This window comes from Notolepis coatsorum, assembly GCF_963971535.1.
Source record: "Notolepis coatsorum genome assembly, chromosome: 4".
Lineage (NCBI taxonomy): Eukaryota > Metazoa > Chordata > Actinopteri > Aulopiformes > Paralepididae > Notolepis > Notolepis coatsorum.
Window position 1 is genome coordinate 148538338 of NC_140168.1, and position 27869 is coordinate 148566206.

General features: G+C 46.2%; 1 protein-coding gene across 1 annotated transcript in view; it reads right to left on the minus strand.

Annotated features, from left to right (window-relative positions):
* The window catches only part of LOC311226728 (regulator of nonsense transcripts 1), a gene marked incomplete at its 3' end in the record, with an annotated part of 278920 nt that overhangs the window by 126262 nt on the left and 124789 nt on the right, over positions 1-27869 (minus strand). Inside the window, exons 5-6 of the mRNA XM_084312138.1 lie at positions 14125-14305; positions 959-1120 (exon numbers count right to left, since the gene is read on the minus strand). Coding sequence (XP_084168264.1) covers positions 959-1120; positions 14125-14305 — 343 coding nt within the window. The remainder of the gene's footprint in view (positions 1-958; positions 1121-14124; positions 14306-27869) is intronic.

Sequence of the window (27869 nt, forward strand, 5' to 3'; positions counted from 1 at the left end):
ACAACATAAGATTAAATATAATTAATTATAAATTTTTATTATATTATTATATATATTTTTTTGAAGCTTCGAATTAAAATCGAAGCTTGGCCCCGAAGCTTCGATTGCCAAAAAAAGCATCGAAGGTCAGCCCTAATGACATTATGACATTTATGACATAGGGACATACATGACATACAGGTATATAGTAGTTACATTTGTGACATATATATGATATGCAAATATACAGTACTGTTACCCATAGATCCTGACAGAGAGTATATACATATGATGGGGAAGAGACTGTACACATAGGAGGGGGTGGGTGGGAGGGAGAGAAATATACATACGGTGGGGAGAGAATATATACATACGGTGGGGAGGAGACTGTACATTAGGAGGGGGTGGGTGGGTGGGTGGGAGAGAAATATACATACGGTGGGTGGGAGAGAAATATACATACGGTGGGGAGAGAATATATACATACGGTGGGGAGGACACTGTCTATTAGGATGGGGTGGGGCGGTTTGGACATTTACGGTGGCCAGTTTCTAATTGCAGCCTCCCGTAGGTGCTCTTTTAGAGCGGTTTTGAATGTGGGTAGGGATTCACATTCCTTTACAGCTTTGGGTCGGGCGTTCCACATTGATGTGGCATAATTGCGAAACGTGTTTAGTCCCTTGTTTGAGCCGAATCTGAGCCGAATCTGAGCTTCCTCTGGTCTTGTGGTCGTGGTATTCACTGACCTTTGGGAAGTATTTTGACATGTACATGGGTACCTTAGTCGTATAGTGTATCATGTAGACCAGGCCCATACACACTGGAGGGCCTCTTCCCTGAAATGTACAGTATGTGTCAACAAAAAAAGGCCAACTGGAATGCAGTCCTGGACTCTTCTTTATGATTCAGTAGTATCTATTAAAGAGCTTCCTCGTCGGTTTTCAAATAATGACCATGAACAAGTTAAACCAAGTTATACCTGGGACTCTTTCAGCTTCTTGTCATAGTCAGCCTCCAGTTTGACCAACGGGCCGAAGATGTTCTGGTACTGGTAGGCGTCCTCGTAGCGCAGGAGGACATGCTGAGGCTCCTCGTCCACCCCGGGCTTCTCCAGGTCCTCCAGGGTGGCTGTGGGGTTCTCCTGAGGAGAGGAGAGGGGGGGAGAAGAAGAGGAGGAGAGTGGTGGAAGAAGAGGAATATGCATGAGATTGGAAGATACTAATGGAGAGGTACTAAGATCTTAACACATTCGGGGCCATTGGGACCCGTCTAATCCCACTCTATGAGGCCAGCTTTTCATTACAAGTTTTCACTGTGCGTGAGGTTGTTTGTAGAGCTAAATCTATATTTTATATTATTGCTATGTGTCCATTGTCATTGTCAATTGACAGTATAAACCTTCCCTTCAATATGCCATAAAGAAAAAAAAATTCATCAATACGTCCCCGTTTTATAGCGTCGTGAATATGAACTATATACCGCAATGGTCTGGGGTAATTCCTGCAAAGCTAGTTATAGGGCGCTAAGCTAATAACGTTAAATCGATTGGCGTTTCGGCCCTACACAAGCTAGAGTTAAAAATCAAAATGCATATGATCGGTATCATGTTCCACCATGAATGCATGAAAGGGGGGGGGGGGGGGGGGCGGGGGAAGTAGTTTCTGATTATTGATTACCAATAACGGCATTCGTTATTGCAACATCATATGCTGACCGGGTGGATGGCTATGAGAACAAGGCCCGATCAGACTGAAATTGATGTCAAATCGCTCTTACCTGTGGCCGGTTGGATTCCAAAAAGAATTTCCCAGTTATATTATCGTATAGCTTACGCTCTGCACTCTAGTGGAACTATCCCTTTATCAATCTAATACTGAATAATTTTTCTCCACATGTACACACCCATCCGCCTGGCCACACCCACATCCGCTCCTCTACATAAGCGGGGTCGTGGCCATACTAACAGCTCCTTCCCTATTTTCACCACCGTAGAAGTGACTGTATACACCACTTTGAGTTTAGTGCCGAAATAGTTGTTGGAAAGGAGCTACGTGGACATTGTATCTTTGTTTTTTTCTCTCTCTCGCAATTTTACGAGAAAAGCTAAGAGAAAATGTTTGCACCTTCGGAGGGTTTAGACGCTCGCAACGTCACCCTTCACCAGTGCTTCACCATCGCCGCGTCCTCCGTGCGTCGTGGGGCGTGTCTGGCTCCGCGGTTGTGGCAGCCAGATACGCCTGGGCGGCGCCCGGTGGTGAGTTTGCCTCGCCGAGGGGCCGTTGAGCCTCCATCTCCCGTGAGATGGCTTGGTTCCGGCCCTGGTTCCCCCGCCAGTGGACAGTCGGCCAACAGGCCGACAGCTCCTCTGGTGGCAGGGGATTTGCGACGCAGACTCTTCGCCTCGGCTCGCTCTCGTCGTAAGGCAGCGAGCAGCAGGGGCGAACGGCCTGGCTTTGATGTTGCGCTGGAGCCGGCCGAGAGTTCTCTTGCCTCGTCTCCATTTCCGATGGAGACTGAGGATTACATGGAGGGGGCGAGAGCTCTCTTGTTCGAAGCCCCAGTAGAGATGTATCACTCTCCCCCTCGGGGAGTGGCAGGGAGTGTTGCGTCTCCTTGGGGTCCCTTGTACTCCAGGGTTGGGTTAGAACCTCCGACCCCGAGACAAGATGCCCAGCTATCTGCCGCGTCGGATGGTGGCGCCCCCAAGGCAGCCTCCCGTACGTGAGGGACACGAGTGACGTGGAGGGAGGTACGCAAGGGGAGTTGCTTGCCTTGTTCCCCGAGCTCATGGCGGCCGCCGCAGCCGCTAATGGCGTGGCGTTGCCGCAGCCACTGCCGGCACCTGTTCCTGATGACATGATAGGTCATCTCTGGCAACGTCGTACTGTGAGAGAGACGGGCGTTGTCTGCCCATTCTTCCCAGCAATGGAGGCCTACGTGACACAGGGACAGGTAATCTCCCGCATTGTTGGCCTTACCCCCGCCTACGTGCCAGTCACGCAGGTGGTGGGTTTAGTGCAGGGGCTAAAGGACGGGGAGCCTCGACTTGATAGCCCGATGGCATCCATACTTTGTCCCGAAATGGTGTGGGAGCCGTTAAGAAAGTCGCTTCCCCAAGGGAAATCGGCTAGGCAGTTGGCTAATTGGAGTGACCAGGTATACATCGCCGCAACTCAGAGCCTAGCTGCGACCTCCAACATCGCGCAGCTAGCGCGCTACATGTCAGGGCTCATGGCGGGCGGGTCGGTATTGGATGACCATCAACGATACCTTCACGCCCAGGCGGCTGGAGCCATCCTGCACCTAACCCAGCTGCAGGCGATAGCCGCCGGGAAGGAGCGCGCCCTGGCCACTCTCTCCCAGCGCCATCTTTGGCTGGAGCAGGCGCCGGTGCCGGAACAGAGGAGGATTCCGCTGCTCACGGCCCCCCTCTCCGATGCTGGGCTATTCGGGTCGGCCATGCAACAGATGGCGGCTGCCTGCAGGGAGATGGAGGAGGAGCGCTCCGTGCTCCAGCCCCATTTGCCCCCCCCCCCCCCCAACATATGATTTTGTTATTAAATAAAAAAGTCCCTCCTGGTGAGGGACTGGTTTTTGTTACAAAATGTGTGTTTATTCACTATATATTGGGGATACGATGTATAAACCTCACCTAGCTGTGGGGTTGTGTGTTTGCTTAGGGAGTAGGACAGTTTTCTTGAAAATTGTGTTCTGGTCGCTATACATGTGTGCTTAGCAAGGCCTGTGGCTAGCACTCGGTCGAAAGACTTGTCTTCCCTCATCATGAAGAAGACGGTGTTCTTCTTGCAGTAGTAAGAGTGAACTTTACCTTTTTTATCTGAGAGGGTTGTGTGTATTCTGTTACGTTTGGGAAACATGGCATCGAGTCAACAACTAGGTTAGAGTGTTAGCCTGCAGAAGGAATCACATATGTAGCTTGTACCGAGGTCTTTGACCCTCTCTTTAAGTCTGTTGTTTTCTCTTTACTTGGTGAAGTATGAAAACACGGGTGACGTGTTCGCACATGAGCCTAAAGCCTTGTATAAAAACCAGTTTTTTTCACAAACGAGTTTATCGTCTGTGGCCTAAAGGATATATGCTTTTTCATGTAGCATGCTAGAGCTAGATAACTGGTATCATGCGCTGCTTGTTGTTTTCATCGTATCCGGGGTATGGGGTCATGAGGGGGTGAACTGATAAACCCCTCCCCCACTTTTTACTGATTGGCCAGGGGGTTGGACCTCCTGTTCTTCTGCGTGCTGTAGGGGGGAAGGGCCTGCTCTTGGATTGGGCCCTGTCCGATACGCTGGCGATGTGGGGGGTGGTGTCACTAGTGACCGTCTGGTGGGGTCTCGATGCTACGGCATCGTTGGCCTCACCAGGCCTCCTTTCCGGGGTGTCCTGGCCCTCAGGCTATTCCTGGGGCTGGGTCCTCCTCCGCGCTCCGCTGCTATGGCCTTGCCACAGGGTTGGGTTCTTGACCTTTGACCCTGTGATGTTAGGGGCTGTAACAGTTTTTTTTTCCCTGTTCGTTCCCTAGTGGCATGTGGGATGCGCGCCTGAGTGGTCGTGGGTCCTTCTGTGTGAAGGTAAGTCCCACGATCTGCTCACCCTGTGCGTTGAGGTGCTAAACCCTCTTCGCACAGTCGGATCCAATTCCCTCCCGTCCCCCTCTAGGGGGGTCCGGGGGCTCGGGTCCTCCCCGGTTCTGATGGTTGTGGGGGGCCTCAGCGGGTACATTTGTCGAGCTTCCGCTCTGTTCAGCTCCTGTGTTCCACTAGAGTGCAGAGCGTAAGCTATACGATAATATAACATATGGTTATCCTATAACCATAGTTATGAGTATAGCGAGCGCTCTGCACTGACTCACTGAGGACCCCGTGGTCTTCGCCTTCAGTGGTGAAAGACTTGGGAAGGAGCTGTTAGTATGGCCACGACCCCGCTTATGTAGAGGAGTGGATGTGGGTGTGGCCAGGCGGATGGGTGTGTACATGTGGAGAAAAATTATTCAGTATTAGATTGATAAAGGGATAGTTCCACTAGAGTGCAGAGCGCTCGCTATACTCATATAACTATGGTTATAGGATAACCGTATGTTATTTGATCGCCATCTGGTAGATCGATATGTCCATTGGCTGATGCTATATTCCTTTACTGCATACTGAATTCGGCGTCGCAAAAAGTATTCCAGGCGATCGGGTGAAGCCCTCGCTTCAGGCTAACAGAAAAGCTAACCCGGAGCGAAAAAAAAGTGACACCCAGTCTGCAACAGGGGAAACTGCATTCTCGAGTTAGCGCAAATACCAGGATCTGGCCGGTACTGCACTTTCGGAGTCCCGATATGCCGTTTCCAGCCAAAATACAGCTCTGTGAGATTGAGAAGGATATTAAAATGGAATAAAAGCAAAACCGAGTTTACCACGTATATATGCGTGGTTGGCCTTCAAAGGATGGCGCCCAATCACATATATATACGTGGTTGGCCGCGATTCGGTTAAAGGAAGACGCCAACCTTTTGGGAAATTAGCTTATTCATACAAGAAGATTAGGTACCCTTCTGATCTCTGTGCAGTACAGAAAGAGAGACTCACAGACTGCTAGCTAGATTAGCACAATGACTGGATACGGACCAGTTAGCATAACCCTGTCAAAAGTAACAAAATACACTTTCCAACAACTCCAAAACGGTCTACTGCTCTCACTGTGAAAAACTGATTTTATATGTATGCTCATTTTACCCTTGCTATTATTTTACTTATTTTTACTTTCATTTCTACGCTGCACTATCCGCTGGGTGCATACTATGACCTTTATCATGTTTTGTAACAGATTACAGAAATTCAAGAAGCCTATTGGAAGTCGAGGTTCTGATGATTTGATTAATATATCTGCATTATTTTATCCCACTCTATGCTTTGCTCTTGCTGCTTGTTTTACACAGATTTTATGTCTTATTTCTTACTGATGTAAAGCACTTTGAACTGCAATCCCCTGTATAAGGTGCTACAGTATACAAATAAAGTTATTATTATTATACAACAGCCAATATCACTGTCTGACTTCAGTCTCTGTCTCTCTCCGTCTCTCTCCGTCTCTTCCTGCAGCACTGTTACGGACCCTGTCCTTATGTATATATATATAGGGAGTTATGTATATTATCTGTTGTGTGTATATAGGCATGTTTTTGTTTGTTGTTGTCTTTTGTCTCCCTCGTGTCTACATATCCCCATTCTCAGATGTCTCCCAGTTCCAGCACCACCAGCAGCAGCTGGCCAATCAGGATCTCACTCCAGCAACAGCAGCTGTGCAACGGCAGCTGTTGCTGATCTGCAATCAAGCTCTACACCCCTCCATATATCCTAGACCAGGGGTTCCCAAACTTTTCAGGCCAGGGCCCAGAAAATAAGGCGTTAGAGAGCCGCGGCCCAATGCACATCGTCTGGCTTTTTTTTTTTTTTTTTGCCAGGCGACCGATTTTTTAAGCCAAATATCACTTCAATCCTATTAAGTTAGTTCAAGTTAGTTATTCATTTATATGTGCTATTTATGAGAGGGCTAACTTGTTGCAAAATAATAATGATCATAATAATAGCCTCATTAAAATACTATTGTTGCTTCGGTTGTTTTCAGCGTTTTATGTGCATAATCTGTTATTTAGTTTGAAATGTTCGTTGAAATAAGTAGATTTTTCGTTTTTGTTTATTTATTAAGTTAATATAAAACCATATAGTCACATTTTAGAATACAATAGAATATAATTTTTGAATACAACTAGAAACACTGTCCTGGCCTGCTTCTAAGTTCAGTGGCCTGACAAAAAAATAAATAATAAAAAAATAAAAAATAAAATAAAATTTATTTTTTAATTTTTTTAATTTTTTTTTAATTTTTTTTAAATCATCTCGCGGCCCACCCGTGGCTGCTCGCGGCCCACCTTTGGGTCGCGACCCCGACTTTGGGAACCACTGTCCTAGACCATGTGCAGTGTTAGTTAGCTCTCTGGTTCATTGTTGTGGTAAAGTAGAGAGTAGTAGAGTAATAAACAGATTAAAAAACAAACAAGCAAAACAGTAATGTTCGAAAAGGAGTAGGATGAACCTAAACCTTGCCTAAACCAGAGAGAGAGAGAGAGAGAGAGATCATTTGTCAATTGAATATACTACAACATCTGAATCATATACCTATTACCTGCCACAGACATCACAGAAGGGTTAGTTTTGATTAATTTCTCAAATGGTCTCTACTGTAAAACATTTGCATTTCCCAGAGAATGTTGGCCAACTTTACCTTCATAGGAAACTGCCTGCTTAACACTTTGGTTGCCAACGAGATTTCTCGTCCTAACTCGCCATGCGTTGTGTGCCAATAACGAGTTCTCGTTATTTAATCGTTATTTCTTTTATTAGCGATATCCATACATTTTTCATCCATCCAGCCTGACGTTATCATTGGGAATGGCTCTGAGCTCGAAAAGGGCAAATACCGCCCCCTATCGTCTCCCGGATGGTATTGCACATCATTGGATTGGAGTCGATGGGACTTGCATCAGAAAAAATAACTCCGGCCCACATTTTACTTCTGGGGCATGCAACCTGATACTAGTGCATTCATTGAGGGGACTGGAAGCAGCGTAGATTATCTGTTTCGGAGTATAACGTTGGATCAATAAACGCGATCGATATTTGGAATGGCGATCAGGAATTGGATTCATCTTTTTGCAGAACATCTGATCTGAGGTAAGGACTCTATGTTACCAGTTTTGGGTTAATCAGAGATTTTTTTTCACAGCGTTCACGTGTGTGTGTGTGGCGTTAGACGCTGAGCGTGGCACAAATAAATGATTTTTCAGCACGCTTTTGTATCGTGCATAAGAACACAAATACTCTCGATAATCTAGCGTTTATTTGAAAACGATTCATACATCAGCCGGAAAATGACAACGTGTTTTGTGTATTCCAGTAAATGGCTATTATCGCGGAATCTTTTTTTCTTTCTAGAAATCTCCAAAACTATACTCGTATTCAAAACGGTATAAAACGGAAATGTACTGATGAAAAAACAATCCGTTTCGTACATGTTGACTGCAAGCAAGTCATTGATAAGCGATGGGTGTATTAGACCCATAGCCATAATTTAAGATATAGTTTAATCGCTCGCAAATGTGGTCATCCTCCCATTGATTAACGTGCTGGCATCCAAGCGATAATTCGTCATATCCGGCCGGCACACAATGTGTTAAAATGGACCTCCAAGTGGTTCTTCAACTTACTCAACCTCATGGCCGTAGCCAGCTATGAGGTCAGCGAGGTCCAGCGGTAACTATTTATAACTATTAAAAAAAATTGTTTTATTAAAAATAATTTTTTTATAGAAATATCACAATATACATGTACAGTCGGGAGTTGAAAATGTCCGGTAATGTCTGATGTTTGGCAAAGGTACTCCCCCCTGCATCGCTACAGCACTACTTGGTCGCTTCTGCCCAGGCAGAGGACATGCTTTGCTTTGAACTAACGTTACTTGTTCAAAGCATGCGCACTTGTGACAGTGACAAGCCTGCACCGTGGGCTGGACTGGTAATCTGGACATTTTCCCGGTGGGCTGAGGCGCCTTTGGGCCGTTATAATTGATTTATAATTTTTTTTAATAATGTTTGGTCAACGACCGGCCCACTAGGGGTGTAACGGTACACAGAAGCCATGGTTCGGTACGTACCTTGGTATTGGGGTCACGGTTCGGTACGAGTTCGGTACAACAGAAAAAGAATATTTATAATAATTATTATTAACCCTTTAATCGCCGTTGACGCTTTTCAGCGTCATTCCCCGCCATGCTTATTCTGCCGATGACGCTGTACAGCGTCATTGATATCAATATTTCAGAAATCTGTGATCGAAATCATATTTCTCCCCCGGAGACATTATATGTACTGATGAACCCCTGTCAACTCTCTAACTGTTCAAGAGCGCCATCTGGTGGCCGATCGGCAGATCGCCCAGGGCATAAACAGGGAAGTGACGCTGGTGCTCATTTCAATTTGGTCCGATCACTCGCTATAGGTCCCAGGACTCGAGCTCGACACAATGGATATCGATCCGTTGCCAATAACTCGATAAACAACATGATTTGGACGTATATACTATTATACAACCTGGAAATGGATCGGGTATTTCTATATCCCATAATAGAAAAAATTCTGTTCCACGCTCATCTCCCAACGGCGCGAGGAAGCTACGGTGAGTTTCAGCGTTATTTTGTAATGTCTTCTATACTAACTGCTCCAATGATCATATCTCCCACACTAGATGAATGAGATAACGTTGCCCACGGAATTATAAACGACCCCCCGCCCATCCGGTCAACATCAGATGATACGTAGTAACTTCTAGAACCACGTCCAGTTGAAATTTTTTATCTCGCGCCGATTGCTATCAAACTGTATTTCATCATCAATATAATGCATTTGGAGCTATAAATCACGTTCTGGAGAAAGCTGCAGAAAACGATAAAAACATACTTATACTTTAGACCGTATTTTAGTATGAATATGTGAATGAAAAAGTATAACGTTGATACACCCTGAACAATAGATATAGGACTTTGAATGGGCCATGGTAATGTCAATTTAGCAATAAAATTTAAAAAGTTATAGCCCTGCAAAGAAGGGGAACTTCTCCATGTTAAATAGGGCTGGCGAGGGATGGTAAATTATGAATTTAACCCCGGCGATCAAAGGGTTAATATATTATTATTATTATAAAAATTTTTATATATTATATTTATGATAATTATTATAATTATTATTATTAAATAGAATAATTTTCTATAGGCTTGCCGTGGTAGTCAGTGATACTGGTGTCATTCTGTGTTCAGGCATCCACTTGCCTACTGTCCCTTTAACAGTGCCTTTGATTAATGTTGATTTACCCCGTTGAATGCCACCATCCACTTCAATGTTAGCGTTAAAATCTAATGTCTAAATGTGTCTAATCTGCCCGTCGCTTATCAATGACTCGTTTGCAGTCAACATTGTCGAAGCGGATTGTTTTTTTATCGGTTCATTTTCGTTTTATAGCATTTTGAAAAGCCCTCGTTTTCAAGGAAAATATAAAGATTCCATGATAAAAGACATTTACTGGAATATTCTAGAATACACAAAAACTGTCATTTTTCGGCCTATTTATGAATCGTTTTCAAATAAACGCTAGATTATCGATAGTATATGTGTATGTATGCATGCTATAGACACGAGCTGAAAAATCGATTATCTTATTTCCTCATCAGCGATCACAGCCAAACAGCCACATCACACATAGGGGACACGTTGATATCTCAGCGAATACAACTCAGATTATCCCAAGACTGGTAAAATAGATTCCTTACCTCAGATCAGATGTTCTCCAAAAAGATTATTCCAATTCCTGATCGCCATTCCAAATATCGATCACGCTCATTGATTGATTATTGGCTGCTGTAAATATATATTCCAGGCTGATTCCCGTCCCGCGAGCAGATCGCTCTTGAGCAGACTGCTCGCCAGCACAAGGAGCGAGTTGGCTCCCCCCCCAGAGATCTACAGATCCCAGGTCAGTCTAAGCGACTGACCTGCAGTTACACAGGGATAGACGATAGGGGGCGCTTTTTTCCAATCTGAGCTCCTGTAGGGGCTGGTGTACCAACGGGAGACTCGGTTGATGAAATATGAATTCAGATCGCTAATAAAACAATAAAGCGATATTTGTCGTCGTGGGCACTCAACGGGGGGGCTGATAAAACGAGTTATGTTGTCCGTGGCACTGAAAGTGTTAACAACTTATCCTTGTGAAGTTTCAGTTTCACTTCTAGAGAGAATTTAACTTCACGACGAGACTGAATACTAGAGAACAGATGACATGTTACAAGATTGGCAGAGGATTATTCGGATTTAAACACAGTAGCAGTGGAGAGGAGCTCAGATGATCTGTCCGGAAAAGTATGTTTATTTTTTTAATTTGATTGTGCTTGTGAGTCCGGCGGGGGAGAATGTTGATGTGTTTGTTGGCGCGCGTGTGTGTGTCGGCGACGCGTGTGTGTGTCTTTCCATTGGTTTCATTTGGTTAATGTTATTGGGCGAACAAGAAAACGAAAGAAAACTGTAAAATTTTAATGACCCTGCAGTTGTTCCAATGTAAATGTGCCTTTCTCTGTGCACTTTCGCCCGCTCTGATCTGAAGTCGGACTCTGTGTGCCGCGCACTGTTCTCACACGGACACGGAACCTTGCGAGTGCCTGCATGTGCGACTGGTGTGTTTGCGCTGTGGGGCGTATTCTTCGTATGGCTGCGTGTACCGCACCGTGACGGCCGTACCGTAAATTCGCGGGACGAATACATGTACCGTTACACCCCTACGGCCCACTACTAGGCTGGGAGTGACAGAACAGCAGTCACAGCGCGGCCCTGAGAGCGTTGCTCTCCGGCTGTGCAGCTGGACCCTTCTCAAATAAGCACGAAAAAGACGTCACTCGCCACTTAAAGAAATCAAAAGCGTGTATTCAACAACCTCAAAAACGTTCGAAACACGCTTTATATTAACTTAATAAATAAACAAAAACTAAAAATCTACTTATGTCAACGAAAATGTCCAGTAGGACTAAATAACAGATATACACCTCTGTTACACGCCAGCAGCGTCTGTTAGCCGAATATGTCAGACAGCACTGGAGTAGATATACAGTACTGTTACATCCAGAACACACACACACACACACACACACACACACACACATACACACAATTACACATGTTGCACCATATCTACACCCTCACACAACTCTGTCGCTTTTTTGGGGGTAGCGGGGAACATAGAACCTTTTTTTAGTCGCGACGTGTACGTTTGAGAACACTACCGTAATGACAGAGAAATGAAACAAGCTGACATGGTCGGCCCTCACACAACTCTGTCGCTTTTTTGGGGGTAGCGGGGAACATAGAACCTTTTTTTAGTCGCGACGTGTACGTTTGAGAACACTACCGTAATGACAGATAAATGAAACAAGCTGACATGGTCGGCCCTCACACAACTCGGTCGCTTTTTCGGGAGCCGCAACAGGAGTGGGGAACATAGGAGCCGGGGAACATACTGTAGGACCTTTTTTATCGCTACCGGGGAACATAGGACCCGGGGAACATAGACATGCTCCTGTGTGTGAGAGCTGGTCAAAGCTCTGGTTCTTTGCGCCATTGTCTATAGCATTGTATCTTTTGGTGTTGTTGTACATTTCTGTATTAACCCATTAACTGCCACGCTTATATCCATCAATGTATGATCTCTGCCACCACTATATGGAGATGTTCACCTTCTTTGCAGGGCTATAACTTTTTAAATTGTATTGCTAAATTGACATTACTATGGCCCATTCAACATCGATTATCTATCGTTCAGGATGTAGGAACGTTATACTTTTTCATTCATAGATTCATACGAAAATACCGTCTAGAATATAAATATGTTTTTATCGTTTTCTGCAGTAATTCCTAGAATAGGCATAAACGCATATATAGATTATCAACTGCCGTTTGTTGCCGATACACGTTATATAAAAAATTTCAACTGTACATGATCCTAAATGTTATGACTGATCATGCGCGGATGAACGGGGGGGGGGGGGTCGTTTATAATTCCGTGATCGTCAGTAAATGCTTTATGTAGTATGGGTGATATATTGATCAGAGCAGTTTGCATTATTAATAATAAACACTCACACTGAAAATGACGTCAGTGTCCTCTTACCGTTCGCCGATGAGACTGGAGGAAAAAGATCCCACTTATTTGACAGTGATCTACTCTATCCATTTCCGGTTTGTATAATAATAATAAACGCCAAAATCATATAGATTATTGAGTTATGGCAGCAATCCATATACACGACGTGTGTCTAGAGTCCCGCAACAATATGCGAGTGACGGACGCATTTGCCCGGTGCACCGAGATCACCAGAGATTAGGGATGCTCGATATTGGCTTTTTTACCGATACCGATATTCCGATATTGTCCAACTCTTAATTTCCGATACCGATATCAACCGATACCGATATATGCAGGGTTTCCCCCCCCCCCCCAAAAAACTGAATAATTTCAGGTAACTAATAATTTCACTGGATATATATATAACAAATATTGTTATTGTTTTTTATTTTTTTAAACCGATACCGATATTTTCCGATATCACATTTTACTGCCGATAATATCGGACATCCCTACCAGAGATCCATTTCCGGTTGTAACTCGCCGATCATCCACCAGGCGGCAGTATTGAAGCATTGCAGAGTTGTGCAGGCTCCCACTGCATCAGACCAGGCTCCGTGAGGGCATTCTGAATACCATGGCGAAAAAATGAAATATGATCTCAATAACGTCATACGCCGTGGAATGGCAGAATTAGCATGACCTTGAAACACGTTGTACGACGGTTTTGGCGCAGGATGTGTTAATCCCTTGTATATTTGTTCCCTTGTCACCCAGCCTATGGTGATTCCTTTTTTCCTATATATTAATCTTTTGTTTTGCACACAGGGACATTGAGGACAGGAAGATACCCTGGGTCTACATTTTTGCATCACATAGGTGACCTGATGTTAAAGACACCAGCTTTAGAGTGAGCACCCCCACCTGTACTTTTTGGGCGTTCAGCGCCTGTAAAGGGGAGGGTGGGTTTTCATTTCCTTTTGTATTTTATTTGGTGCCACTAGAAAGTCCTCCTTGCTCTCTGTGTTGCTGAGTTTTTTTGTTGTGAAATAAATACTATTATTTTGCTATAAATAAATACTATTAGTTTCATGGTTTTAGTGTCACTGCACCCTCACCTACCCTCTGTGGCCTTGTGTTGCATCCCCTTACTGGGGTACGTAACAAGCACAGTGTCTGACTTCAGTCTCTCTCTCTCTCTCCCTGCAGCACAGTGTCTGACTTCAGTCTCTCTCTCTGTCTCTCCCTGCAGCACAGTGTCTGACGTCTCCGTCTCTCCCTCTCTCTCCCTGTCTCTCTCTGTCTCTCCCCGTCTCTCTCTCTCTCTCTGTCTCTCTCTCTGTCTCTCCCTCTCTCTCTGTCTCTCCCCGTCTCTCCCTGTCTCTCTCTCTCTCTGTCTCTCCACGCAGCGCGGCCTCACCTTCCAGAGTTCCTCCAGCCGGTTGATCTGCTGCGCGGTGATCTGGCGCGCCCGGAGCTGCTCCTGCTCCGACGGGATCTTCACCAGCCAGGACAGGAAGCAGCGGTCCTGGATCAGCGGCTGCCACTGGGAGCTGTCCCAGTTGATGTCCTTCAGGCTGCTCTGGCTGGCACAGGGCTGCCTGCGGGGTCAGCAAAACAAAGTAGAGGGTGAACTGAAGGCAGTGTTTCCCATTAATTACCTAGACTGTCCCGCCACAATTTTATAATGAACCAAAAAAATATATATATAATAAATATATATATATATATATATATATATATATATATATATATATATATATATATATATATATATATATATATATATATAAAATATATATATATATATGTTTTTTTTATTTTTTTTTAATATACAGTTTGCCAATAGGGATGTAACAGTAGTATTGGCAGTGGTAGTAGTCGTAATAGTAATCCAGTATATATTTTTTTCCTAAAAAATAAACCAGTTCAACACAGGTAACCACTTTTGCTTCATTTCTTTGATGGCTCAAATGTATGCTCTAGTCGATTTCTTTTTTGTGTTTTGAGCACAAAGTTCATCATAGATCTAGCCTCTTTATTCAAAGTGCACCAGATTGATGCATTTAACTTTAAAATGTAAAAGAAAAAAAAGCCCCCGGACCGCCCTAGAGGGTTCACCCACCACAGTCTCATAAAATACTGTGGGAAACATTGGAAGGGCAACCCGTCTGTCTGTCTGTCTGTCTGTCTGTCTGTAACCACACTATCTAGTGCAGGTCTTTCCTGATTTGGTTCAAACATGGTGGATTGAATCCAACATCCACATTTTAGACGATTCTCTCATTCTCCTGTACCCTTTCACTAGCACACTACAGAAGGTTAACCTTTCACTACCACACTACAGAAGGTTAACCTTTCACTACCACACTACAGAAGGTTAACCTTTCACTACCACACTACAGACGGTTAACCTTTCACTACCACACTACAGAAGGATAACCTTTTCACTATCACACTACAGAAGGTTAACCTTTCACTACCACACTACAGAAGGTTATATATCGTACTTGGCTTATCGCGTCCCGCTCTTAAGCCTATCGAGATATACCTCATCTCATGTACCTATTGTACTCCATCACGAATAAAAATAAGTACACCCACACCTGCCGGGTCCCGCCTCTATGGAGGCGTAGCCTATAAGACAGTAGGCATGGTCACCAATACACTCTTCCTCTATTTTCGTTTCCATCATAACAGATGCAGTGCACCTTATGTTAACTAGTTGTTATGAAAAGATTATGAGAAATTGCATAATGTTGAAAGTTACCGGAGGTTTGCTTACCCCTGGAATCTTCGGGGCATGTTTCAGCGACACGTCTGGCCTATTCTGATGTTTCCTCATCTGGTGACAGCAGATCCAGGAAGCAGCAGGCAAGGTTGGCTATCGAGCCAGCTTGTACACAGGTAGGCCCTGTGTCATCAGGCATGGGTATTAGTGTTAGTAATGCTGGGTTGTTTTGTTACACAACCATGTTGTGTGTCGGCGCCAGGGGCAGGATGGTTTGGTGGACGTTTCACTGCAGTGAACGGGTTCCAAACGGTCCTGGTAGCGTGCTGTTAAACAACTAATGCTAATGCTACGTGCTAATGCTACATGCTAACACTACTGCTACGCTGTTCTAATGTCTCCGCCGTGGGATGTTGCTGCTTTTCCCTCCTCTTGCCCGGTTCATCAATGAAGGTCAGTCGGTAGCTAATGTGGGGGTTTTGCTGAGTCCTATTTTACCCTTTTTACGGGTAAATGGGTTATCAACAGGGTGTGCCATGACTAGGTAGACCTAGCCAGGTAGCGTTAAACCTGTGCCCTGGCGGGGCTTTGAACAGGGTTTCCACCCGGAAGCCGATGCTTGAGGCTCGGCGGGTGGCAGTAGATCTATACTACTGCAGGACGGGACTTAGCGGCGGCCCGTGTTGTGGCTCAGCTGACTGTTTTCTGTCCATAGTAGCGTTGAACGCTATGCTATAGTAGTGTAGTGGGCTACTGTTTTGTTCTGTCTCTCCGCTATGAGAAATGTCTGTCTATGCTACAGCTTTCTCTCCTCTCAACCATTCCTGCTGACGGTCAATCAGTGTCTATTGGGGGAGTAGTGCGGGGGGGGCTTTGTTTACCTTTTGGGTAAATGGGCTAAGCTGGGGCTGGTGTGCTGTTGTGAATATTTTGAATGAATGCGGGACTGGTTTCTCTGGTCCTACAGTATTTTGTGGTGTTAGTTCTTTTATTCATTTAACCCCTTCATGGTGCACACCACAGTGGAGGTTGCTGTTTGCAACCACCAATGGTGCTCTGTGTTAACATCAGTCCTTTGCTTTTGACATATTAAAACAGTGCCCCGCCCGGCCGACGCCATGGGTGGGTCGGCCTGGCGAGTGGCTGGTGGGCTGCTAAAGCCTGTACCGCCACGGTATGGAATTGGCAGCGATTAGAACTGTGTTCGAATTGCTGTTTTTTTCTATGTCTGGTGGCGGGGCCTTGAGGGCCAGCCGACGTCGACACATCGCGCGAGGTTGTTGACGTTATTAGCTTTGACCTAGCCGCAAGCTATAACCGCTCAGGGTTCCCCTCTCCGCAGGGGATTTTGGTCTTCTGCTGGAGGGCGGGCGGTATTGTCCTAGGCCCCACACCGCGCAGCCAGAAGGAGAGAGCACGGCCTCGTCAGCGGCGCTGACGAGGCCCTCGACAGGCGGCCATGTTTCCCCCGCCAGAGGTATCATGGGCGTTGAACCGACAGGTGTCCACAAGGCCGACAGCCTTGGCGGCCGGGGGATCGGCCATGTTGGATGGGCTCGGCTAGAACAACAAGCCATCGCCGTCCTGCCGCGAGCAGCCCGCTCTCCGATCACTCCCTCCCCCAACACCAGCGGAAAAAGGGGGCTCTGATTGTTTCCTTTGGCTGCGGGCCGCGTGCCTTCATTGAAGCGCGGGCGGCCCCACTTTTCGCTTCTCATGGGGACAGGGGCTGACACCCAGTTGATGGCTGAGCCTGGGTCTGTCCGTGAGAATGTTGTGCTGTCAAGCGGCTCCCACACCATAGCTGTGTTGGTTGAGCCTGGTGTTACGTCTGTCAACTATAAGTGTTGTCAGCAGGGGGGCTCGAAACCTTTTGAGGCACACAGTGCGGGATTCCCCGGCCTCGCCTTCGCCAGGCCAGGTATCATGTTGGTGCCTCCCACTCCTGAAAGATTGGCAGTGGTCTCGCAGGCATGCGTGATTTGGGTGGTAGTAATATCACTCCAGGGCTACGGTGTGTAGGAACCCATGGGGTCCTCACGCCTTGCATGTCCGGCTGCAGAACAACTCCTCAGCATGTTCTGGAGGGGTGTTCAGTGGGGGGGCTTTTGTCACCTAGATTGATGTCAGCTTCCCCCGGCCCTTTCTGTCGGGGTCCCCCCTTGGGTGCGATTGCCTCGTGGATAGTGTCAGGTTCCGACCCGACTCCACGGAACGCTCTGCTCGCAAGGGTCCAGGGTTGGCTACGCACAGCGGGTGGGACCGGGCCAACTATCTACAGTTCCTGGCGGACCTGCACCACATGGCGGCGGGTGCATTGGGAGTGTCATCACATATGACTACGGCAGTACCATATGTCGAGGTGGATGGAGAGAACACTGAGGCTGGGACTTGTGTTTACACAACCCCACCCGTTTTCGGGTTTGGTACAGACCCAATTGTCAGGGTCACCAGCAGTGACAGCTCTGGTCAACGAGATCCAATCTCTGTGGACGAAGCAAGCCATCGTTGTGGCGTTCTCCTCCCGGTGTTCTCTGGTACCTGAGAAATCGGGAGGGGGGGGGGTGTCAGACCCATGCTGGACCTGTCCCATGGGAAGGTTCAGCATTTTTTGGATCGTCTCCTACCTGTTGAACACTGTCAGGTGGGGGTCTGGTTCTCCTCCATAGACCTGTAGGATGCGTTTTCGCATCTCCGATCTTCCAACCTAGGGCTTACCTATGCTTCCGTTGCAGGGTTAGCGTATGAGTACCAGAGGCTGCCGTTCGGTTTTCTCTGGCTCCCCGCATCTTCACCAAGTGCGTGGATGCCGCACTGGGGCCTCTGCGTCGTCAGGGGTTACGAAGTGTATTCTGGCCTGACGACGTTCTGGTCCTTCGCGGTCAAGGTGGATTGTCCGGTCTCGTACCAGGCAGGTCCCTACCAGCCTGGGGTTTGCTGTAGACTGGAAGTAGAGTACTCCTCTTCCCAGTCAACGGTTGGAGTGCTATGGGCATCCCTCTCAGAGCGTGTTGTCGACACGCTGGGGAGGTTCCGTCCTAGGACGGTTACGGCGCTGTCTCACGTCACGTTTTTTACCGCCGCCTCCCTCGCTGGTGACGCATCGAGCCAACGCAGTAGGGGGCAGCTGGCAAACCATGCTGCCCGGTCTGCGCTACGTTCAATGTGTTGGTATTGAAAGCGGTTCCTTCTGGTCCTCAAACGGTGTTGATCAGGACGGACAATACGACGTCAGTGTCGTATATCGACAGACAGGGAGGAGTACGCTCCCCCCGTCTGCACCAGACGGCGGGCGGCTGGCTATGGGCGTCCTCCATCTGCGCGGCCTGAGGGCTCCCCACATCCCCGGCAGGGTGAATGTGGGTACAGGTGTACTGTCGTGGGGCGGTCCTCATCCTGACGGGTGGGGATTACGTCCGGACATAGCCAGGCAGGTCTGGGACCGATGCCGTGCCGCCTGGGATTCTTCCCCATACATCTGTTAGGTCAGTTGTTGGGACGGGTACGTTGAGGGGCGCAGGTTCTTTATCCTGATGGTGATACCATCCGGAATGCGCATGCTCCCTCCACTGTCGCGCTTACGCGGGCAGATGGTGTATGTTCCAAGTGTGGTGTAAGGCGGGGGGCCGGGACCCAGTCTCCTGCCCCCCTGCTGTCCTTAGTTACCTCCAGTCTCTCCTTGATAGACTGTCGGCTTCGACGGTGAGGGTATATGCAGCAGCTATATCCTCCTATCATGAGGGATTTGAGGGGGATGTCTTGTTCAGCCACCTTCTTGTGAAGCGTTTCCTGCTTGGCGCTTGACGCGTTAAGCCGGTGCAACGCTCTTTGGCTCCGAGTTGGGATCTTCAATTGGTCCTTGGTTGGTTGTCCTTGGCCCCGTTTGAGCCTCTTGAGCAAGTGCCGTTGGAACAGCTGTCGTTCAAGACCGCGTTCTTGCTGGCCGTCACCTCCGCTGAACGCGTGGGTGTGCTTTGTGCTCTCTCGGTACGACCAGAGTGCTTGTCTTTCGTTCCGATTGCAGTGCCACTCTGTGGCCTAATCCTGCCTTCGTGCCTGTAAATATCCGGAGTTCTCCGCTCCAGGGATATTGTGGTTCAGGCGTTTCATCCGCCTCCTCACGCTAGTGAGTTAGATGCGGGCCTTCACCTGTCATGTCCGGTCCGTGCTTTGGGAATTACCTCAGCCGTACTCAGGACCTCGGGGTCACCGATCAGCTTTTTGTCACGGTGGTTCTCAGGCCGGTAAGGCACTATCGAACAACGCCTGTCCCATTGGTTGTGCGAGGGCATTGCCCTCTGCTACACGTTGGCCGGGCTGGATCCCCCTGGGGGCGTCAGCGCGCACCCCACTCGTGGGGTGGCTGCCTCTGCCGCTCTACTGCTGGGTGGGGCCTCGGTGGAGGACATCTGTGCTGCAGCTTCATGATCCTCCACGGGCCCCTTTGTAAGGTTTTACCTCATGGACATGACCGGGGGTTCTGTCTCCCAGGCGGTTCTGGGGTCTGTGGCCTTTCCTGCTTCCCGTCCTTTGGTAGGGTAGCAGGAGTGTGTGGGTATGGGCCACAATGTGTTAGGTCACACGTGGTTCTGCCTGTGCTGTCTGTTCAAGGGGTTCTAGTTCCTCCTTGCTCGCACTCCGGTGGAGTTGACTGCGCCCCCCCTTCATTAGGAAGGATGGGGTGACGGGACTCCCCAAACCCCTTGATGTGGGCTTATGGGTCCTCAGGGGGTACATTTGTCGGGCCTCGCGTCCGCTCTAACCCATATCTCGATAGGCTTAAGAGCGGGACGCGATAAGCCAAGTACGATATATAACGATAGGTTATGTATATAACCTAGTTATATGAGTGCCCTTGAGGGATCTTTTACTGGAAACGGGATTTTGGCGAGGAAGAGTGTATTGGTGACCATGCCTACTGTCTTATAGGCTACGCCTCCATAGAGGCGGGACCCGGCAGGTGTGGGTGTACTTCTTTTTATTCGTGATGGAGTACAATAGGTACATGAGATGAGGTATATCTCGATAGGCTTAAGAGCGGGACGCTCAGCCAGTACTCATATAACTAGGTTATATACATAACCTATCGATAACCCTTTCACTATCACACTACAGAAGGTTAACCTTTCACTACCACTACAGAAGGATAACCCTTTCACTATCACACTACAGAAGGATAACCCTTTCACTACCACACTACAGAAGGTTAACCTTTCACTACCACACTACAGAAGGTTAACCATTCACTACCACACAAGACGGTGTGGTAGTGAAAGGGTTAACCGTCTGTAGTGTGGTAGTATTGGCAGTGGTAGAGAATGCACAGATACTAACAACCGCCTTACTGCGCGAGTCTGACGACACTGTTGACACCACGTATCCGTGACACGCGCGCCCCGCGAAAACACTAGTAGTTTTGGGGGCCTACCACCCCCCCTGAAAAAAATCCCAGGGGAAACACTGGACAGCATCTACTTGTAGATCTCAGAGGAAGAGGACAGTATCAGTCGTGTATGTGTGTTTCCAGTCAGACTGCAGACGAGGGCCTTTTATCAGCTGAGCTCTCAAGCGAGCCAAGGTCATTGTCTACAGCAGCGCTGAGCTCGTCACATAGCAGTGTAACCACCCCAGGTGGCCAGCATACTCGGCCCAATTCCGGCTACCGGTCGGCACACTCGGCATATGTCCGGCACGGCACGCCAACGATGAGCCGGATCTGGCTCGGTAATGGTTGCCGGGGCAGAGCCGACTCGGGCTCGCCAAAGATAAACCGGCTCTGGCCCGGCTCTGGTTGCCGGGGCAGAGCCGACTCGGGCTCGCCAAAGCTAAACCGGCTCTGGCCCGGCAATGGTTGCCGTGCCCGAGCCGACTCGGGCTCGCCAAAGATAAACCGGCTCTGGCCCGGCAATGGTTGCCGTGCCAGAGCCGACTCGGGCTCGCCAAAGATAAACCGGCTCTGGCCCGGCAATGGTTGCCGGGGCAGAGCCGAAGTTTCAGTCAAGCGACGCCGCCCCCACACACAACAGCGGTGTGATTGGCAGAATCGACTGTCAATCAAAATTGTTCCGTTGAGACCACCGCAACAAGTGAATACAGCTGTACTGTACCCACTCTGCAGTCTGTAAATAAAGCTTTCAATCAATCAATCAATCAGACAAATGCATAGAAAAGCCCTTATTATAACCAAATAACAAAAGATTATATTATTGTTTATGAAAATGTTTTAGCCCTATGCTTGCCTATTATTTTAATGGCAACAAATAAAATAATAATAATAAAATTAATAAATAAAATGTTAGAGGAGTGGAGGGGGGGGGGGGCAGAGCGAGGTGGGTGTTATAGGAGTGGAGGGGGGGGGGGGCAGAGCCTCATAAAGCTAACATTAGCTGCACTCATAGGATGTTGATGTAGCCTCATAAAGCTAACATTATAGCTGCACTCATAGGATGTTGATGTAGCCTCATAAAGCTGCATATGCTGCACTCATAGGAGCGTGTTGATGTAGCCTCATAAAGCTAACAAGAGTATATGTAATACTGTGGTTATGGCCTCTATAGTTAGCAGCTCATATAGCTAACATAATACTGTGGTTAAGGCCTGCAGCAGCTCAGTAGCTAACATAACAACACTGTAGTTAAGGCCTTTAACCAGCAGCTCAGTAGCTAACATAACAACACTTTAGTTAAGGCCTTTAACCAGCAGCTCAGTAGCTAACATAACAACTGTGGTTAAGGCCTTTAAATAGCTGCACTCATAGGAGCCTGCATGTTGATGTAGCCTCATAAAGCTAATATTATAGCTGCACTCATAGGATGTTGATGTAGCCTCATAAAGCTGCATATGCTGCACTCATAGGAGCGTGTTGATGTAGCCTCATAAAGCTAACAAGAGTATATGTAATACTGTGGTTATGGCCTCTATAGTTAGCAGCTCATAGCTAACATAATACTGTGGTTAAGGCCTGCAGCAGCTCAGTAGCTAACATAACAACACTGTAGTTAAGGCCTTTAACCAGCAGCTCAGTAGCTAACATAACAACACTGTAGTTAAGGCCTTTAACCAGCAGCTCAGTAGCTAACATAACAACTGTGGTTAAGGCCTTTAAATAGCTGCACTCATAGGAGCCTGCATGTTGATGTAGCCTCATAAAGCTAATATTATAGCTGCACTCATAGGATGTTGATGTAGCCTCATAAAGCTGCATATGCTGCACTCATAGGAGCGTGTTGATGTAGCCTCATAAAGCTAACAAGAGTATATGTAATACTGTGGTTATGGCCTCTATAGTTAGCAGCTCATAGCTAACATAATACTGTGGTTAAGGCCTGCAGCAGCTCAGTAGCTAACATAACAACACTGTAGTTAAGGCCTTTAACCAGCAGCTCAGTAGCTAACATAACAACTGTGGTTAAGGCCTTTAAATAGCTGCACTCATAGGAGCCTGCATGTTGATGTAGCCTCATAAAGCTAATATTATAGCTGCACTCATAGGATGTTGATGTAGCCTCATAAAGCTGCATATGCTGCACTCATAGGAGCGTGTTGATGTAGCCTCATAAAGCTAACAAGAGTATATGTAATACTGTGGTTATGGCCTCTATAGTTAGCAGCTCATAGCTAACATAATACTGTGGTTAAGGCCTGCAGCAGCTCAGTAGCTAACATAACAACACTGTAGTTAAGGCCTTTAACCAGCAGCTCAGTAGCTAACATAACAACTGTGGTTAAGGCCTTTAAATAGCTGCACTCATAGGAGCCTGCATGTTGATGTAGCCTCATAAAGCTAATATTATAGCTGCACTCATAGGATGTTGATGTAGCCTCATAAAGCTGCATATGCTGCACTCATAGGAGCGTGTTGATGTAGCCTCATAAAGCTAACAAGAGTATATGTAATACTGTGGTTATGGCCTCTATAGTTAGCAGCTCATAGCTAACATAATACTGTGGTTAAGGCCTGCAGCAGCTCAGTAGCTAACATAACAACACTGTAGTTAAGGCCTTTAACCAGCAGCTCAGTAGCTAACATAACAACACTTTAGTTAAGGCCTTTAACCAGCAGCTCAGTAGCTAACATAACAACTGTGGTTAAGGCCTTTAAATAGCTGCACTCATAGGAGCCTGCATGTTGATGTAGCCTCATAAAGCTAATATTATAGCTGCACTCATAGGATGTTGATGTAGCCTCATAAAGCTGCATATGCTGCACTCATAGGAGCGTGTTGATGTAGCCTCATAAAGCTAACAAGAGTATATGTAATACTGTGGTTATGGCCTCTATAGTTAGCAGCTCATAGCTAACATAATACTGTGGTTAAGGCCTGCAGCAGCTCAGTAGCTAACATAACAACTGTGGTTAAGGCCTTTAACCTGTGGTTAAGGCCTTTAACCGCAGCTCAGTACGCTAACATAACAATACTGGTTACTGATTTATTATTTACATTGAAAAGATACAGAGATAATTTGTTAAAGCTGGACCAAATCCTAGGCCCCAGATTCAGATTCCTTTATTTAGCCATTTGTGTAAAACACATTGGTAATTGTTGCAGCAATACAGTGTATGCATTTCCTTTCTTTTTTCACAGAAAACAACACCAACACAGACAAGAAACGAAACAGTGCAGTGGGGGATTAATCAATAAATACATATATATATATAAAGTGAAGAGTGCAGGGATCCAGTACGGACTAGTGCAGTGCAGTCAGTGTCATTGTGCCAGTGTCACTTGGGGGCAGAGGGGGGAGGGGGGGGGGGGTACCGAGGGGGGGGGGGGGGGGGACCTGAGGCATTGATCAGCCTGGCGGCTGAGGGGAAGAAGTTCAGTCTGTGTCGAGCTTTCACAGCCTTTGGGATCCTCAGCCTTCTCCCAGAGGGGAGCAGGGTGAAGAGGCTGTGACCCTCTGCTAAAGCTCCACTCCTGCACTAAAGTCGGGGATTCAGTTGGACTCAGATCTGCTGCGTTCCCCCCTACCTGGTGACAGTGTACATCTCATAAAGTAGGGATAATCCACCCTGCTACACAAACATCTCAAAACAAACTGGTCAGACTACTGCTTGACCTTACTTCTAGAACCCACCTCGCCCCTGCCCACGTGACAACCTAGGATGGCTTAGAGTAGACGACAGAGTACAGCAACTTGCAATGGGCCTGTCTACAAGATACATACACGACCAAGGTATATGTGTACATGTCAAAATACTTCCCAAAGGTCAGTGAATACCACGACCACAACACCATGGGAGCTCCACAAATCATGTTAAACCCAGATTCGGCTCAAACAGGGACTATACACATTTCGCAATTATGCCACATCAATGTGGAACGCCCTACCCAAAGATGTAAAGGAATGTGAATCACTACCCACTTTCAAAACACTCTCAAAGAACACCTACGGGAGACTGCAATTCGAAACTGGCCCCTGTAAATGTCCTAACCCAACCCCCTCCAATGTACAGTAAAGTACCAAACATGGTTTTGTCAATATTCCAATGTACAGTTGTGCTTGTGCAGTTGTACAGTGCCCCCCCCCCCCCACCCCTCCTACCCCCCCCCCCCCACCTATAATGTACGGTTCTACGTCAAATATATACTCTCTTTTCTAGACTCTTTTTGTATCACAAACAGTAGGCCTACTGTATTTGCAAATCTGGTATGTCATAAATGTATAGAAGTGTCTATCTGTATGTCACATGTCATGTTATGATGAATTGAAAATGGGGGTCCCTGATGTAAACAAGACGAACGTCTTTCTCTGGTCTGCATGCCCTTAACAATTGTATGTATTGAGCTGTACTGTATTGTACCCATTCTGCAATCTGTTAATAAAGTTTTCAATCAATCAATCAATCAATCAATCAATCAATCAATCAATCAAAACCAACATTTTCACTGTAAAGTATATAAAAACGAAGTTATTGAACTTTAAACTTGAAACAAATACTATACTGCCTATAATTTGTTAAAGATGTATTAATTCGAACATTATTTCATATTATTTTACTTGAAAAGAGAGCTATTATTATTATTATTATTATTATTATTATTATTATTATTATTATTATTATTATTATTATTATTATTATTATTATTATTATTATTATTATTATTATTATTATTAGTATTATTTTAAGTTATTCTTGTGCCATTGAGATTTGTCAGAGAGATTGTAGGCATAAAGCAAGTTGATTGAGTAACTGTTATATAAAATAATATAAATAATAATTGTCATTTGGCAACACTGACTAACAGCTGCGTTGCATTGTGGGGGGGGGGGATCCCCACAATGCATTGTGGTTTTTGAAATTTTGAATTGACGCGCGTCGCGCGCGGCACAGTCAGACCAGACCAGTATGACACGGTTGCATTTCTTCTCATCTCAGGTAATTTATGCAGATATTTTTGATTATTTATAAGTAATACCGCTAATATAAATGAGTGCTGTTTAGTCTGTGTTTCAGTGAGTGTAGCGCGAGCTCACGTTAGCTACTAGCTCTACATACACTGAGTGTAGCGCGAGGCCGCGAGCTCACGTTAGCTATATAGGCTACATACACTGAGTGTAGCGCGAGCTCACGTTAGCTACTAGCTCTACATACACTGAGTGTAGCGCGAGGCCGCGAGCTCACGTTAGCTATATAGGCTACATACCATAGATATCTATAGAACACAGATATCTATAGATATCTATGCTACATACACTGAGTGTAGCGCGAGCTCACGTTAGCTATATAGGCTACATACACTGCTACAGGCAGAGCCTCACGTTGTCACCAACTGTTCTCATCTCAGGTAATTGTGCAACACATATATAGGCTACATACACTGCTACAGGCAGAGCCTCACGTTGTCACCAACTGTTCTCATCTCGGGTAATTGTGCAACACATATATTTTATTATTTATAAGTAATGCGTGCTGCTGATATAAATGCTGTTTAGTCTGTGTTTCAGTGACTAGTCTACTGTAACGTTATTTGCTCGATATTATGAAACTGGCGGGATCTGTAATACAAGCACTACTGCTAGCAGGCCTAGACTGTAGAATACTGACGTTAGCTAACCAATGCATATCACGCAGATCTTTCATGGTTTAATTTAATTATAAAATATATAATTTCATTGTTAATGTAGCAAATACTGTTACAGTGCTGTCTCTCAACAACGACATGAAAGCAGAAGACAGCTCAATAACAACTACCCGTATACTTCAAGTGGTTGTGGTTTTTATTGTGTGTGTGACTGTGTATATATAATATATACTTTTGAATCTGGGACATCATTTTCAAAGAGTCATCCTGTAATGCCTTCTCTCTCTCTCTCCCAAGACGGTCAAGATCTACCAAGTCTTCAAGATCTTCAAGTGGTCATGCTTGTAAGTGATGTATACAATGTTTTATTGTGTGTGTGACTGTGTATATATATACTTTTCAATCTGGGACTTTCATTTCAACAGCTGGAAAGGGTCATCCTGTGTTGATGGATGCTACAGTATGTAGATGTGCATGACATGGACTAAATTAGAGGTCCTAGATATGCAAAATAATATTGAGAATCACTGGCCTTAGACTATCTACTAACGTATTCTCGCTCTCTCTAGGTTCATGGCCACTAATGACTTCAGACCTTCAGAAGGACAGTATGCTGGATGAGGAAGGTCTTGGCCATGCTGCGATGGCTCCTAGAAGACAAGAACGGAGAGGTGCTGGACCTGGCTGTCAAATGGTTTGTAATGCTAGAGTATATTTTATGTAGATGTGCATGACATGGACTAAATTAGAGGTCCTAGATATGCAAAATAATATTGAGAATCACTGGCCTTAGACTATCTACTAACGTATTCTCGCTCTCTCTAGGTTCATGGCCACTAATGACTTCAGACCTTCAGAAGGACAGTATGCTGGATGAGGAAGGTCTTGGCCATGCTGCGATGGCTCCTAGAAGACAAGAACGGAGAGGTGCTGGACCTGGCTGTCAAATGGTTTGTAATGCTAGAGTATATTTTATGTAGATGTGCATGACATGGACTAAATTAGAGGTCCTAGATATGCAAAATAATATTGAGAATCACTGGCCTTAGACTATCTACTAACGTATTCTCGCTCTCTCTAGGTTCATGGCCACTAATGACTTCAGACCTTCAGAAGGACAGTATGCTGGATGAGGAAGGTCTTGGCCATGCTGCGATGGCTCCTAGAAGACAAGAACGGAGAGGTGCTGGACCTGGCTGTCAAATGGTTTGTAATGCTACAGTATATTTTATGTAGATGTGCATGACATGGACTAAATTAGAGGTCCTAGATATGCAAAATAATATTGAGAATCACTGGCCTTAGACTATCTACTAACGTATTCTCGCTCTCTCTAGGTTCATGGCCACTAATGACTTCAGACCTTCAGAAGGACAGTATGCTGGATGAGGAAGGTCTTGGCCATGC